General features: G+C 42.3%; 1 protein-coding gene across 2 annotated transcripts in view; it reads right to left on the reverse strand.

Annotated features, from left to right (window-relative positions):
• The window catches only part of LOC139059611 (uncharacterized), a 221,677-nt gene that overhangs the window by 59,044 nt on the left and 145,423 nt on the right, over positions 1–17,210 (reverse strand). For both annotated transcript variants that reach the window (XM_070538028.1, XM_070538027.1), the window contains exon 4: positions 7,948–8,149. In XM_070538028.1, coding sequence (XP_070394129.1) covers positions 7,948–8,149 — 202 coding nt within the window. The remainder of the gene's footprint in view (positions 1–7,947; positions 8,150–17,210) is intronic.

The raw sequence follows: 17,210 nt of genomic DNA on the forward strand, positions 1-17,210 counted from the left end.
TGACTCTTTCTTCCTGGAAGCCTTCAAGGAGCTCCACATCACTCAAATTTATGAAGTTTTTCTCGGAGACTACACCCCTGCTCGTGCTTAACGAACGAGGGGGTGAAATCGTGACTGCTATATAACCTAGATTGGTGACACGTCAAAGCTTCTCCACTTGCTCTTTCTCTTTCACTTCTAGGAGTAAATCTCCACTAGACATCCTTGATGCCTTGTAGGCCAGTCCAAGTTTTTGCTTGCGGCTCTTTGCCACTAAACATGGGGAAAGCTTCCTCGCACAAGAGTTTGCTACGCTATGTATGACGTGGTACCTCAAATAACTTGGGGCACTTCTTCGGAAAGTAAAATGAAATGTTGCATCGGTGCGCCCTCTTTTCTGACGGCGATCTGGTTAGGGGGAAAAGATTCTGCCATGGAGTTTCCTGGATATTCGGCGGCTATGCCAGCCACCCACCACCGATTTCAAGAAGGGGACGCTACGAGACCCGAAGGAAACACAGACGCCAGCTGTACGTAGCTACTATAACCTAATATAATAGACCCAAGGTTGGATAAACTACACCAGGTTAGCCCTTGCTGCTTGGATAAATTGAAGTAAAACGAACTGAAGAGGAGACAGGATAGATGGAAAACGAAAGAGAAAGACGAAGGTTAGAGGCAGATAGAGATGGGGAAAGGCAACTACCGATTTCCCTCAGGTGGGTCAGTCGGGGGGCGGCGTCTGCGTAAAGCCAAGGCCAAAGGGGTGTGCTGCCGCCGCCGAGGGGCCATAAAGGCCCAAGTACCCGGCATTGGCTCAACTTTCAGTGCCAACTTTACCCCAGACGCGGCTAAGCCGCACATGGTTAGACGCGAGAGGGCCCAGCTTTCATGTGCTCGGGTACCTAGTATCGTAATCGTTTAAGACTTGAAAAAAAAGCGACACTCTTATTAGCCAGTGGTTAGTTCTAGGGAAGAAATTGTCGGCATTCTAAATTGACAATTTCGGAAGCGCGTGATGATAACCATAACAATCTGTCCAGTTGCAGTTTCATATCGATGAATAATGCAGCTCTAAAGATGAAATACGAGAACAAGGTGACAACACAAGCGCTCACATTGAGTGAGGTTTCACAAATAGAATGTCACAACACACTGCATGATAAACGTCAACAGCAGTTCAATTGACTTGTAGTGTTTTACGGGCCAAAACCATGATTTGATTATGAGGCACGCCGTAGTGGGGGACTTCGGTTCGATTTTGACCACCTGGGGAGCTTTAGCGTGCCCCCAATGCGCGGGACACAGACGTTTTTACATTTCGCCCCCATCTAAATGCGGCCGTCCTGGAGGGGATTGGATCCCGCTACCTCGTGATACAACATAGCCGTTAAACCACCATGGTAGGTCAACAGTAGTTCAGGCCGGCGGTCTTGAACAATCTAGATTATTACATTCGAGAAAAAAAAAAGCCTTGTGGAAAGAACGGAAGCCCGCGAAGCGCGAAAAGGTATCGCGCGACTGGTCGCACGGCCCTCTTAGCGTGTTTTGGCGGGCTTCTGTTGGTCTTGGAAAAGCCTATGTAACAGGTATTGAGCCAGCGGAAACGGGAATTTTCGGCGTGGTCTATAATCTACTTGTTGACATTTTTGAGCTGCAGATAATGTTTGATGAAATTGCCTGTTTGATAATATGCAATTGTACATGTAGTTCGGGCCAAATAAACTAAATAGTCCGACTTTCTCTAAGCGACGGCAAACAACATTACCTTGGTACCAAGCAGCTACGTGGCATTTATACAATTTTTTGCACAAGTTACATGGGTGATGTCTATAGTGCATGGTTACGTGGAAGCTCGGTGTTCAGAAACCAGAGATTCATGGCATATATCAAACATATTTCAAGAGAAAAAAAAAGCGACCAATATTGAAGGCAAAAGAAAGTATTTTCAAAAGATTTTTTTTTTCGGGTTAACAGAGCCTCGCTAATAACAGCCTGAAAGACTGAAGCTCATGTACAGCCGAATGCAAAAGTTTAAGGACCAGAGCTGCCGCAAATTTTTTTTTTCGGTCTCAGCCTAGACATAAAGGCTCAAATGAAGTGTGCTGTCCCCGTGCGCCTGCTTGACAAGCGCCCAAGCGCCATGCTTTTATACCATTTTAAGTTGCGCAGCTGTGCTAGAATAAATTATTTTCTTGCATAAAGCGCGGAGTCTAGACTTTTTCCCTTGGCGTTACATGTAATGCATAACGTAGAAGAAAAAGACAGGCCAATGAATCGCACTTTGTCTGCCTCCTTTTTTCTACGCTCTACATTGCATGCGAATGTGCTTGCACCATTCAGGCTGCCATTAAGAAGTGCCAACTCGGCTAGCAACACCTTCTGCTAGAACGTAGTTAATATTTGCAGAGCGTTGAAATACGCTAATTTGTGTAAGTTCAAGACATTTTACGTACTATTTGCGTTTGCATTCATATTTGTGTAAAATATCGGCGTTCAGGAGTGTTACACAGAGCTCTTAGACAAAAAAAAAATAAGTCGCACTTAGGATAGCATATACACAAGTGCAGTAAACAATAACAAGAATTAGTTTGACTGCAAGTAGTTTTTCAAGCTCCATAACGAAGCAAGACCTGCTTTTCGTAAGGTACCGTGGTTGAGTAAGGTCAGAAGTGTATGTCGAAGCATTTGTTGACCATAATTAGGTCTAGAGTGCGGAATGTCCCGTTGTTCTGATGTCCTTGTTTCATAGGCTGCAACATGTTTATGCAGGTGAGCTATTATTCGAATGCCGTTTACCGCGTGCTTGAGCTCCTTGCAATACTTTAGTACCATACGCTATTGAAAGCGATTTTGAATTTTAAGTAGATAAAGTGTTGTGAACAGTGGCAGAGTAGGAGCTTCGTACGGCTTTTTACAGATCAAACGTGCTATATTTTTCTGCAAGACAGAGGGACAGTGTATACTAGTTCTTTATGCTGTGCCCCATAGTAGACAGCATTAATTTAAATGACCCATCATTAAAGCATTGTAAATTAGTATTTTTATTTTGCGTGGAAGATATCTAAGGCACTACAGTGTGCCTAAGACTTGAAAGTTTTCCAACGAAGTAGTCGTAATGGGTGTTCCACGTCATATGCACATCAAAGAAGACACCTAGCGTTTTTATTGCTTCTGCAATTTCAATTTTTGAGTCCCCTGCAAGCAAATTTGTTACTGGTGTAATTTTCTTATGTTTAGCTTGAAACAACACTGCTTTAGTTTTGTTTGCATTAACCTTAAGGCTGCTTTCAACAGACCATTCGTTGAATTTCCTTAGAAAAATGTTAGCCGTCGTTATAAGGTCATGTGCATCATATATACAGTAGAGATAACATATTTTTGTCAGGATCAACATTAGCTAAGTCATTTACTTTAAAGTAAAAGGAAGGGGTCCCAACATCCTTCCTTTGCGGAACACCAACCTTGAGTGGCCTTACATGTGATACACCTTCGAGTTGAACTAGTCGAGTTCTGTGTTTTAAGAACGATGTCTTGGGTTATGCCCAGCTTAACGTAATAAGTTAATTTTTGCAACAATAAAACATGATTTATATTGTCAGTTGCCTTACCGTAATAGATAAGTACTCCTAGGTTTATAGAAAGAAACAGACTTTCGGGTTGTTCGGAAGGAATACTTGTAGAAGGAGGGGAATTTCCGTGGATAAATTTTTCGAAATGCATGCTGGCAAAAAGAAATCATGCTGTAAATAAATTAGTAAATATTGGTATACGGTAAGCAATAAGTTTCTCCAACCCTTTTTACAAGGTGGACAATATTGAAATAAGTTCATAATTACACATTTATGTCTTATCTCTTTTTGGAATATTGCTAGTACCTTGGAAAATGTGTATTTTACACGGGAACACACCAGAAGAAATACAGAGATTATAGATATACATTAACACTGGAGCTACAATATCAATACTATACTTCAAAGGTCTGATTGGTACATTAATAGTATCACTTGTGGCACTATTCCTCAATTCTCGCAATATGGTGACTACTTCAGACACACTCGTAAGGCTGAAATAGATGGTGTTGAGATACCTTGAAAGTAGTTGACGGGCGTTCGCGTTCACTGGTTCATTGTCACTTTGAGTAAAATGTTCATAGAAAGCTTCCGCTGCCATTTACCTCGTATTTTTTTTTCAAGGCGAAAAATTACGTACTTCCGGAAGAAGCCGGCTATCGTCTGCTCACGCTCAGCCGTGGCTGTCGACGCAGGAATTAAACTTCGGACACCTGGCTTATCGGTGTCGTAGCCGTCCAGTCTCGCTAGTTTTGACTAGTCTTGAACACTGAACAAGCCTTGGACAACGCGAAACTTAAGGTCTGACCACACGCACGCTTGCCTGGCCGCTGCTGGTTAGACGCCTTGGCAGACTGACAGAAACGCTGCGCATACGCACTACGGTTGCATTTAGCTGCGGTTCTATTTAGGAGCGTAAATACCACGGCTGCCGCGGCGCCCCGCGACGAGTCCGCTGGTCTGAACCCATTGTGGCTCCCTGAACACAAACGCATTTAGTACCGCGTAGAACCACATAGGCGCAAAAATCGGAAGTAGTGGCGTCTACGTGAACATCCAAAATCAAATTTGAACTGCGCGTTACGGGGACGTTCAGTAGGCCGATCGTTGTGGGTATGTCCCGCTCTGCCGTACCCTTCGCAGTGCAAGATATTGAAAGGGGATTGGAAGCACAGCGCAGGTAATGTTTGATTGCCAATAAGTTTGCTTCAGCGGTAGGCACTGAAGTAATTTTTGCGGCAAAGTATGTTTCTGAAATAGCCTATTTTAATCTCAAATGCATTTCTCGGCTTCCACTGAAAAAGTGGTTCAGTGCCTTTTTAATGTATTCGTTCAGCCCATCGTACAAAGTGCACCATTGGCGTACCACACTGGAAAACCAGAACCTTTGCGTGTTTATTCATTAGTGTGTCAGTAAATATTTATTTTGATGTGAAACGTTTTTTAAAAATGGTGCAAGGCTATCGCTAGCTGGTAAAGAAGAAAGAAGTACATGTTATGGCATTATCGCTTACATATTTGCAACCAAATTACGCACTCACCTTATGTTCATATGGTTATATACGGGAACAAGCCTCTACTTGACAATGCACGTTTCGAGTGCGTGGACAGCGGCATAGTTTCGCCACGCTTGCTGCAATCGAAGCTAACTTTACTGTCGCGCGTGACTTTCAGACAGGCATAGCTCGGCAGTACCTTTGCCTATCCGTGCAGGAACGTTCCTGTGTGAGAGAGCTCACTATGCCATAGTAGCTATAACTTACCCAACTCGAACTGGTGTTCATTGAGAGTTATAAGGCGTTCGAATCTTCAGTATGCTGCAGGTGTTTCACCCTTGCTCACCTATTGATGCTGCTCCAGTTTTTATATCTATGCACAGTTTCAATGTGAAGGTTTCTGCCTGTTCGCGCCGGATAGTGTTCCATTTTCTTATTCTGTTCAAAAATATCGTTCAATGTTTTTAACAAATTTGTCAAACCATCTCATTCATCATTCCATTCTTCTTACGTCTTCACCTCTTTTTTTGTTTTGTAAAGGCAGGACTAGCATGTAGCACCAAATTTTGAGAACACAAATATCTGCAGTAATTACTGCGGGCACGTGAGAAAAATTCGGAGGATACAATATTAGCAGAGAACAAAGTGACCATTGCTTTAAAAACTGCTTTCAAGAAGCGCATTCAAGCTTGATCCTGCACCAAAACCCCACACATGGCCGGGCTAATCAGCCAGGAGGAGGAGGAGGAGGGGGAGGAAAAACTTTATTCTGGTCCTGTACAAGGTGTTGCCACCTGCCTGGCTAGTCCCATGTAGGGACCGGAAGGTCAAGCCTCCTAGCCCTATCACGGGCGTACTGGACAGCCAGGACTTGAGGCATATGATCTGAATACCTGATCATTCCTAAAAACCGATTCCGGGAAATGCCAGGGCCGAGCGACCCACACTCCCAGAGCAGATGTTCAAGCGTGAATATCTCCTTTTCGCATGCTTTGCATAAAATATTTATGTCTGTAATGTCATACCATTCCTTTATTTTTGCAGGTGAATAATAAGACTGTGTTTGTAATTGCCTAAGTGTAACTGCTTGTGCTCTGTTTAGCCTATAGTGAGGAGGTGGAAACTCCCTCCTTTCCATGTAGTAATGTTTTGTAATTTCATTGTATGTAATGAGCGTATCTCTCTGTAGGTTCTCCAATCCAGCAGAATCAAAACCATAAAAGCGGTCCGGTCTGTAAGGTCGCGGGCGGCGCTGTTGGCCGATTCATTTGGATTGACAGGAATGTCCTCAAGTGAACCAACGTGTGCCGGGAACCAATAAATGTAACGTGTAACATTTGTTTGCATTTGGTTAATTATTCTAGCAGCCTGTGGGGCAATCTTTCTCCCATTGAAAGCTCTAATAGCTGCTTTCGAGTCACTGTATATTTCTGTGAATCTATCGTCGGTTAGTGCCAATGCAATGGCAACTTGTTCAGCGACTTCAGGTTTGCTAGTGTAGACCGTGGCGCAGTTGGTGTATTTGCCCTGATGATCCACAACCGCCGCCGCGAACTTTGTTCGATCCTTGTAGGCAGCCGAATCCACAAAGCAGGCTCCTCTGCACCCTTTATCCATTTTCTTGATTAACGCCCTGGCTCGTGCAACTCTCCTGTTGATGTTATGTTTTGGGTGCATATTCCTGGGTAGCGGTGCGAAAATTATGTTGTCTGCGAAATCTTGATGGACTTTAGTGTAATTTGCTGGATCCGTAATGGGGTTGATCATGATCTTGTCCAGGATGGATCTTCCCGTGCTGGTTGTAGATAATCTCGCTATTTGTGATGTTTCTTGGGCCTCCGCGATCTCCATGGTCGTGTTGTGTGCTCCTAACTTGAGCAATTTTTCAGTGCTGGTTCGAATTGGGAGCCCCAATGCGCTCTTCACAACCTTCTTGATCGCTGCGTCAAGCTTCTTGAGTTGAACCTGCGTCCAGTTGTACATGGCAGCGGCGTATGAGATATGACAGAGTACGAAAGAGTTGATTAACCTGATGAGGTTATCTTCTTTCATGCCCTTGTGTCTTCCTGCCAGGCGTCTGATCATCCTGTACGCGTTATCCGTTTTAAGGGTGATTTTCTTGACTTCAATATGGTTTCCACCATTGGCATCAATGAAAAAGCCTAGTACCCTGATCACGTTGACTCTGGGTATATTGACACCATTTTCTGTATGTAGGTATACATTGGTTTCCGATAGAGGTTTCCAGCCCTTAGGCCTGCCCCCTTTTTCACGTCTATAAAGTAGCAACTCCGATTTATGTGGCGAGCACCTGAGTCCAGTAGGTCTCAGGTATTCCTCCACCATGTGGTGTTCGGTGCGATAATACTTCGACGAACCGCACAAGCAACTATACATTAACTCAGGTGAGTAAGAAGCACCTTCCGCTTAGAGTTGTCACGTTTTAGAAAGGCTTAGAAAAGTAGGATAGTCAAAGATTGGACTAAAAGTTTGTTCATTACACTTTCCGCAATTCACCAAAGCATTAAGAAGATACCACTGCGGCTGCGTTGTGGAAAACAAACATGACCATTAAACCAAATCAAAGTTTTTCTTGCAATTGTCCACATACACATGTCAAGAACACTGACAAAAATGGTTTCAGTGAGCCTGTGCCCCTTACAAAAAATGCCCATTGTTAAAAAAATGTGCTTAAGATTCTTGAATAGAAAAAAAAATGAAGTGTGAAGTAAAAGGAAAGCAGACGCTGAAGCATGTTAACTACAAGGATGATAACCTTCAATCCGCACCAACAGTCTGTTTTCCATTGAATACGCAGGCGTTGATGTGCGGGAAAGGCAGGTTCCAGAAAACTCTCAGAATACGTGAGGGAACAGCCGTGCGAAGTGCCGCTGACCGACCTGTTCACGCTTCTCCTTGTCGCGCTCGTTGGCGAGGGCCTGCACCTGTCCGACACGCACGAGCAGGCGGAGGTAGAGGTACAGGGCGCGCACCGTGCGGTTCGCGGAGGACAGCTGCTGACTCAGCGCCTGCAGGCTCTCTCGATTGTCCACACGCACCAGGTCGTCGTCGTCCGGGTTGACGGTTGGCTCGCCGCTGTGCCTGTGCGGCAAGAAGATCAAGTCGAGGGAGGAAATAATGCTTTAAATGTACGAACTGTTTGCACAGAAAATGATGCTGACAGTGAACTTTCCAAGTCTGAGTCCTAAGGTTGTTTCGAAATATTGCGATTTCAGGCACTCTACATATAGCAGTAAGATGCCCACAGGAAAGAAACATCCTCTGGTTGCTTTCCTGTGGCCTGTCCAATTCCTACTGTATGTTATTTCATTTACAGCGTCAACAACAGCTTTTATTACACGTTATTGCGCCCTAGTATCTTTTTCGAATCGCACAACAGCCAATAGTTACATATTTTTGCCTTTAAGGAAACGCCACAGAGTCCCTTTTTATGATCGGCCTGGTACACGGGACAAAGCCGAAATGGCGATTTGGGCAATAATTTGTTGATCATATCAACCTGAAAAACCATGCTTTAAGAAGTATGCATATAGGGTACTTTTTGTAATTTAGAATACGGGTTTCAGGAGAGCTCGTTTAACAAGCTCATAATGTAATAAACGTTTATTCTCAGTAGCTTAACATTTTTTGCAGTCAACATCTCAGTTAAAAAGTACTGCTGTTCACACAGCATAGAGCTTCGCCAGAAACATCCCATGCACTTTCTCTCAAGCACTCTCGCAGTGCATACCAGTTATTACTCTATATAAAGACATATATAATGATTGGATTGTTATTATAACACGTTGGTCCTTATGGCCTCCACTGGCACCACACCGGATCGATAAGTGCTACTATCAGTGGAGAGGTATAAAATGAACCATACACATAACATATTTTTCAAGCCGCTGCCATTTCGTACTGGAGAGGTTCGACATTTCCTCGTAAGGTTGCTTCATGCCTTTCAAAGAGCTGATTCATGGATGGATAAGCCAAACGATGTACATTTTCATTGTAATCTTTGAGAGCTAATTCTCTCTCTCTCTCTGTTTATTTTTGGTTCTCCAAAATTGATGTTTGACATCTATTCTGTTTCAAAGTATGGTGCACCCGCCATGGTTGCTCAGTGGCTATGGTGTTGGGCTACTGAGCACGAGGTCGCGGGATCGAATCATGGCCACGGCGGCCGCATTTCGATGGGGGCGAAATGCGAAAACACCCGTGTACTTCGATTTAGGTGCACGTTAAAGAACCCCAGGTGGTCGAAATTTCCGGAGTCATCCACTACGGCGTGCCTCATAATCATAAAGTGGTTTTGGCACGTAAAACCCCATAATTAAATGATGCATTTATAATTATAAATAAATAAATAATTATTTATTAATTAACTAATTAATTAAATTATTCACATATGGTGTCTCACGCTGGCGTGGGAACAAATGATACACCCGACGGTATTCTCGGCAGGATAGACAAGATTTTTGAGACACAGGCTTTGGTGCACTCGCTCTCCTTATTGTTTCCCACTAGGTGCAAGTGCTCTTTCCAGGGCCAGCTTATTTGTAACAGAATACAGTAGCCGGTGCGTAGTATGGCACCTGCGGTCTCAAAGAATGCTTTGCGAATTCAAGATTCAAAACAGAAAAGTTGCTCCTTTTAAAAATTGCTGAAAACAGGTGAAGCGCGCGTGCTGTTAGTAAACTGATTTTGGTTCGCAGATCATGAGACGGCTACCCTATGCGCGTAGGATATGCTTCAGAGGTGCTTCGGGTGTTGTTCTGTTTCACAACACTGCAGGGTTTCAGCTGCTACGTCACGCAGCATGTCTGTTGGGGACGCAGGCGACGCACACAATGAGCGAGATGTATCGCGCGACTTAGCGAAGCCACTAAACCTGAAAACCACTGCGCACACGCAGAGCACTGTGCTGACCATAGACCAATGAAACACTCTCGTTTCACTAAGGACAAGAGGCCTTGTGCACGACCTCTTCATTTTTTGTTGTTTGTTTTCGCTGCACCACACCATTTTTTTCTCTTACGACCCTGACGCGACGATGGTTACGTCAGCAATCGTTTAAATTTTTGACGGCTAGCAGTCAGCTACTATTACACTATTATCACATCTACCAATGAACTATTCTATCATTCTTGCTACGCAATCCCACAACTGCCTTTCTTGCGAAGCACGCCAGTAATGCGAGAAAACAAGCTTTCAAGGGGCATGACGAGAAGGGTTATCTCTCTTTGTTATTCATTTCCTGTTCATTCCTTTACGATTCTCAAGTCAGCAATCATCTACATTTACGCGAGTATAAGGATCAAATGTCTTAAGTTCGCCAATTGTGCATCTATATTTAAGATAAAGGGTGTGACAGTTTGGACGTTACAGACAGGTTTCGCTGGCGTACTCACCATTGAACGCTTACACATTAAAAGTAATAAAGGTGTGAGCAGTATCATTCTGAAGAGTGGTAACTCCTCGAAAGCTGCAACGTCACCAGCAGCACGGCGTTTAACACAAGGGCGGCAGGGGTCCTCGTCGTGCAGAATGTAAAACGGAAAATACAGGGTCGCGTCTGCTTCAATACAATGGACCTGAGTTAAAGCGCAGCCTTGCTATCCATTCAGATGGAAGACGAGATTAGGGTAGAGGACATTTGGGCTTGTTGGTTCGTGCGCTTCTGGCTGTATGGCACAGACTGAACGACGACTACAAGAAAGACAAGACTGGAGCTGTACTATAGCTTCAAGAATGCTATAACGTAAAGCTATTCAAGATGTATGCCTTCAATTTCTGCCATCAGGCCTCCCTGGTTATTCAAACACTTTTTGGATCACTTCAGTTCAATCAATCAATCAATCAATCAATCAATCAATCAATCAATCAATCAATCAATCAATCAATCAATCAATCAATCAATCAATCAATCAATCAATCAATCAATCAATCAATTTTATTAATACATAAATATAAAATACAGAGAGAAGTATACAGAAGAAGGTCCCATAGTTAAAACTGAATTGGGACCTCATGTTCATGGTTAATATAAAAGTTCATTTAGCAAGCAACAACAGCTCAATTGGTACAATTCCAGTAATACTAAATAATGACATACAAATCTAAGTAGATGAAGTAAGTAATAGACAATATAACGGCAGTAAGCAATATTTCGAAACTAGATAAAATTAGAGAAAAAATGAAGAAAGAGAAAAAAATTAAAGAAAAAGAAATTAATTACTTGTTGGAGTACATAACAATGGCAGGTCTATAACCAAAATCGGATTATACAATGCATAGTGTCGCTTACATATCACATAACAGAAAATTTTTCAGCTCATCCTAAAATCGATGGGGTTTCAGGAGTTTCATTATAAATGGTAATGTAGTCCATGATGATATGGCTGCAAAGTGAATTGTCTGTTTCCCATAATTAGTGCGCACTTTGGGCAGAATGAAGTTATTATGCAGCGCAAAACGAGTTGAGTTAGTGTTTGTTAGAGATGATATAGGAATTAGCGATTATGATATTTTGTCATTTATTATTTTGAAAAGAAGAGTGGCAAGGCTGTACTTGACAAGAGCTGCAACGTCTAGAATGTTATTTGCTTTTAGTAACTGCTTAGCATTGGCGTTGTGTGGATTCGACGTGATTATTCTAATTGCCTGGTTTTGGATGGTTTGTATCGGTTTTAGGTGAGTAGTGTACGTGTTACCCCAGGAGGTTATGCAGTAGTTAATGTGAGAGTGTACAAAGGCGAAATAGAGTGAGAGCAACACAGGTCGTGATAAAAATGGACGCAACCGGATGAGAATGCATATTCCATGTGATAACTTCTTTTTAATATGCGTTATATGGCGATGAAACTTTAGGTTACTGTCAATAATAACACCTAAGTACGTGCATTCTTCACTTGCTTGTAATAAATGGTCACCAATGGAAATGGGCGGAATACATAGTGTTGATTTATTCTGGGATAAGAATAAAATAAATTTAGTTTTAGTAGGAATAATGGTAAGTCTATTCATTTTGCACCATTCTAACAAGTTATAAATATCACTATTAAGCTTGGTTATTACCGTTGACAGACATTCGCCAGAATTAGTAATTGTTGTATCATCGGCATATAGTATACATTTAGAAGATGTCAGGCAGTTAGGTAGATCATTAATATAAAGTTCGCCTGGCTGTCACGCAAGGTCCCGAAAACTGGGAAAAATCCTACTTGAAATGAAGTGCATACTGAATATTTATTTATTTATTTGTACATACTGCAGCCCGAGCGGGCTATTGCAGGAGTGGGTGTGAAAGGCACAGAAAATAAAAATAGTAAACAATACAGGCCCAATACGAACAATACAAACAAACACAAACCAAAACTATTCAATGGCCGCCAAGAATAAAATTAAAGGAAGAGAACGAGTAGCACCAGGCAAGGAATTCCAGTACTCGATTGCACGGGGAAATAAACTGTATTTAAATGTGTCCGTACGGGCGAAATAAGGTGAGATGTTTAGGTGATGGTGACATCTAGTATTAGATGGTTTCGCAGGAGTTAGGTAGTTATCCGAAAATATAGGGCAAGAAGAGTTAATAACGCAATACAAAAACTTTAGTGATTCCGTGCGTCGGCGATCTGAGAGCGGTTCTAAGCCTAGGGATGAAAGCGCGGTATACGGAGAAAAATCCCTATCGTACCTACGACATATGAAGCGGATCGCTTTCTTTTGGATGGCCTCAATTTGATTAATGTGGCACTGTTTGTGTGGATTCCACACGGGAGAAGCATAATCGAGTATAGGCCGGATTGTGATTTATACATGAGTAGTTTAGTATCTCTTGGGGCTGTGGTCAGTGTGCGGCGCAGATAGCCTAACTTTTTCAGGGCTTTTGAGGTTATTAAATCTATGTGTTTCGACCAAGACATACTGGGTGTGAAAACAAGGCCAAGGTATTTGTATTCACTAACGCTCTGAATTGGAGTATTATTAACTTTGTAAGTAAAAGCGGAAGGGGTCGTTTTATGAGTGAAAGTCATAACAACGGTTTTACGGACGTTAATTGTCATTTGCCAGGTATCGCACCAAGAGCTAAAATTAGAAAATGATTTTTGAAGCTGTAAATGGTCATCAAAGGAGGAAATTTTATGATACAATACACAGTCATCAGCATACAAACGTATATTTGAGGCTATGTGATGAGGTAAATCGTTTATGAAGATCAAGAAAAGCAACGGACCCAGCACGGAACCTTGTGGTACTCCTGAAGGCACCTCTGTGACCCTGGAATTAGCTCTGTTAAAGGACACAAATCGAGATCGATCGGAAAAAAACTAGAAATCCAGCTGAGAATGTGGGGATTATTAAGGATGGCGTCAAGTTTATACATTAATTTCGTATGAATCACTGTATCAAATGCCTTTGAAAAGTCAATGAAGATTGCGTCAATTTGGTTGCCCGTGTCGAGGTTAATACAAATGTCATGTGTAAATTCACTTAGCTGTGTTAGTGTGCTGAACCCACGTCTGCATGATTAGACCGAACAAAATAAATGTTGTTTCCTATTCAAAACCTTCTTTTATATTACCTTGCGTTATTGGTGAAAATTTTTTGGACAATGGCCACTTCCCCAGTTTGTGACGCGACGTCAGAAAAGTGCGACAATTACCACGTCGAAGTGGCGTGTACACATTAGAGGTTCCCCCACGATTATTATGAAAAAAGACGAATTCTTAATATGCGGAGAGCGCCCCGCTCCGACAGAAATAGAAGATACTGCAATTGAAGCACGAAAAACAAGCACCAAGGAGGGCGCAACATAGGCGAATAGAAGATGTCTGCCCAACGATCGCTCGGGCGTGGGCTACTCGGAGCTGACGGAAGACTGGGTTTATTAGCTAATACAAACCTTTTTCGCCTGGCCGTACGAGGTGAACGGCGCTTTTCGGCGTGCTTACAATCTCGCATTGCCAATTCTTCGTCACATTACATCTGCTTTAGCAGCATTTTTTACATTTCGTTGCTTTTGCCGCCACGATTTCTTATCGACCACCCAGCGCAAGCTATGCAAAAGGAAGTGGGCCATGCACAGACATTGGCATCGCGCTTCTCGCTCAGATATGTGCTTTCACTGTGCTAGCTCGGCCCAAGCGAAGCCCTCTCCATTTCGGTGTGGTGCTCAGCGCTTGTTCGACAATTACATAAGAAAAGACCTTTAAGGTAGGCCGTGGTATTCGCTTTGAGAGGCAAGAAAAGCGGCCGCCTATTATAATAGAGGAGTGCTTCGGATTGGGTAGTTCCAACAACGCTGCAGTTCACCTCGCGATGTTTGCGTCGGCAGTTACGTAAGTTTGACGTCAGGAGGCCGAAATAAAAGCATATTGGAATAGTTCTGCCTAATAGGGCGCGTGGCGGCTAACATGCACTGTGGTGCGCCCATGATGACGCAGGCCTGGCAGTGGTATGAGGGCCTCAATGATGTAGTGTGCGGGCAACGTGGCGCGATACTAGCGCGGCCCTCGTGACATCGCGCATGACGTTTATAAGGGAGGCCTGTTGCGTCCCGTAGGGCGCTATAACATAAAGATATTCCAAACTTTTCTATTCTAATTCTGTAATCATCCTTGCACCAACGGTCCAAACATATTCAGGCCACCTCAATTCTATTATCTATTATTTTATTGATTTATTTATTGACTGCTGTGGACACGTGGTCCAAGCAGGGAAGGCGACATATGGTACATACAATGAAAATCAGATTGACAAAACAAACAGAACCATGACATTACAAGATTAGGAAGTGCGTTCAATTATACAATTCCATTCGGTTACAGTTCGATGAAAAAAAGAAAACTGATGTGTGTTTGTTCTTGCTAAGTAAGGGGTTAATTCATCATGTCTGCGGTGGCGAGTAGTTCTGGTCGATAACGGCGATATATTTTCAGATGGGTCAAGGGATAAATTGTTGGTGTGAAGTAGGTTAACGAATTCAAGTCTCTGTTTCTTTCTTCTAAGTTCGAGTGGCTCAAGGTTGTTAATTTCCATAAGTTCAGTGGGGGAATCACATCTGGAAAATTTTTAAATATAAATGTGACCGCTTTTCTCCGAATTCTCTCAAGACTACTAACATTAGTTTTTGTGCATGGATCCCAAACTATGCAAGCATATTCCAGCTTAGGTCTAATTAGAGAGATGTAGCATACAATTTTAACCTTAAATAGAGCTTTCTTAAGATTGTGTCTAAACAGGCATAATTTTCTGAAGGCTGAAGCGCAAGTGTTAGTTATGTGATCATTCCATGATAGTGCTTTGTTAAGGGTCACTCCTAAGTATCTATAGCTAGTGACTTCATGAAGAGGTGATGGAACTAACTTATATCTATAAAGAAGGGGTGAGTTTTTCCGTGTCATTCGCAGTAGTACGCTTTTATCTGTGTTTAGTGTCATTCTCCATTACCCGCACCATGCAAGAATATTATTTAAACTGCAACACAAACTAGTTTGATCGTGGAGAGAAACAATATCTTTAAAGAGCCCACAATCATTGGCAAATAATCGAATCTGCCGCCACCTTCAACCGTGTTAACAATATCTATAATATATAGAACAAAAAGAGGACCGGTCACACTGCCCTGAAGAACACACGATTTGCCCGGAAGGCAGCTCGATTTTTCGCCATTTATCTCAACGAATTGTTTCCGGTTGGACAAATAAGCAGAAATTCAAGAAATAAACATCTGAGGGATTCCTGCATTTTCAAGTTTCAGAATTAATTTATGATGAGGGACCGTATCGAATACCTTATGGAAGTCAAGGGAAATTGTGCCTATTTGTCCGTTCTTGTCAAGTGTTGATGCAAAGGCATGAACTACAGTGACCAGCTGTGTGACAGTCGAATACCCTCTTCCGATCCCGTGCTGAAAGTTAGTTAAAATTGAATGCTTTTCTGGATATGTGGCAATGCTTTTTGCTATATGTTCGATGGGTTAGCAGCATGACGACGTTAAAGAAAGAGGACGGTAATTTTCTACAAATAGACGGTCTCCCTTTTTATGAATTGGTGCTATTCGTGCTGTTCATGGAATATTATAACAAGAAACTTTGATAAGGTTGCAGCATATCTACGGAGAAACAAATTAGAGATATTATCATGCTTACTTGAACATATCGGCTTTAGGCTCAGCACCACAGAGAGTACACCAGCATACAATATAAAATTCAGATCAAACGGTTGGTACAGTGGCCTGTTACGTGAAGAATCACTGGGATTCGAGAAGACATCGTGAAAAAACATATTAAAGTGATGAGCAAGTTCAGCCTTCCCCGTAACCATCTGCCCATTTATTGTCATTTGGGATATTGGTTTCTTCTTCTCGGAAATGTAATTCCAAAATTTACTTGGATCGATTATAATAAAATTAGACAAAGATGAGTTAAAATAATAATCCTTTGATCTACGCACGGCAAGTGCAAGCTTGTCTTGTACTTCAGCTATTAAGTTTGGCTGCATACGGGCCTTTCTTAATCTCCTAATTTTACGTTTCAAATGAATGATGTTGCGATTGATCCGTGCTGTTTGCTTGTGAACTTGTTTTTTTCTTATTTGGTAAGAATTTATCAAGGCGAAAATGACACATTTCCTAAAGCGGGTGCAAAGATAAGTTAACATTATTTTCGTCAAAATTAGTTAGACAATTTCCAAAGTAACCAATCACGCATGCATCGTTCGCACGAGAATAGTGTTTGATAAAATGGACAGATAATTTTTTAGTTTTAGCACAGGAAACAAGCTGCAAGCAAACACAAACAAGATAGTGGGCAGATAGCCCCTGCTCGATCCCCACCGTGAATTCAGCGAATTTCCGAGATAAGAAAACAAGGTCCAAAACTGAAGATGAAGAACCTTGCACGCGTGTCGGTTCAAGAACAATTTGTCTGAGAACATGTGTTAACACGATATGAAAGAATACATTAATATCCTGACTGTGATGTGGCCCAGGCTGAAGGCGCATCCAGTCTACACCAGGCAAATGAACAGCACCTAGTAGAATAATCTTACTGCGTAAATATTTATTCATGCAAGACCGTATTTTATACAAATATGCAGGAGAGGAGTCAGGAGGTCTGTAGATTGTGAATATAACGTGGGTATAACCCCAAAGAGA

This window comes from Dermacentor albipictus, chromosome 4 (genome assembly GCF_038994185.2).
Source record: "Dermacentor albipictus isolate Rhodes 1998 colony chromosome 4, USDA_Dalb.pri_finalv2, whole genome shotgun sequence".
In the NCBI taxonomy this organism is placed as follows: Eukaryota; Metazoa; Arthropoda; class Arachnida; order Ixodida; family Ixodidae; genus Dermacentor; species Dermacentor albipictus.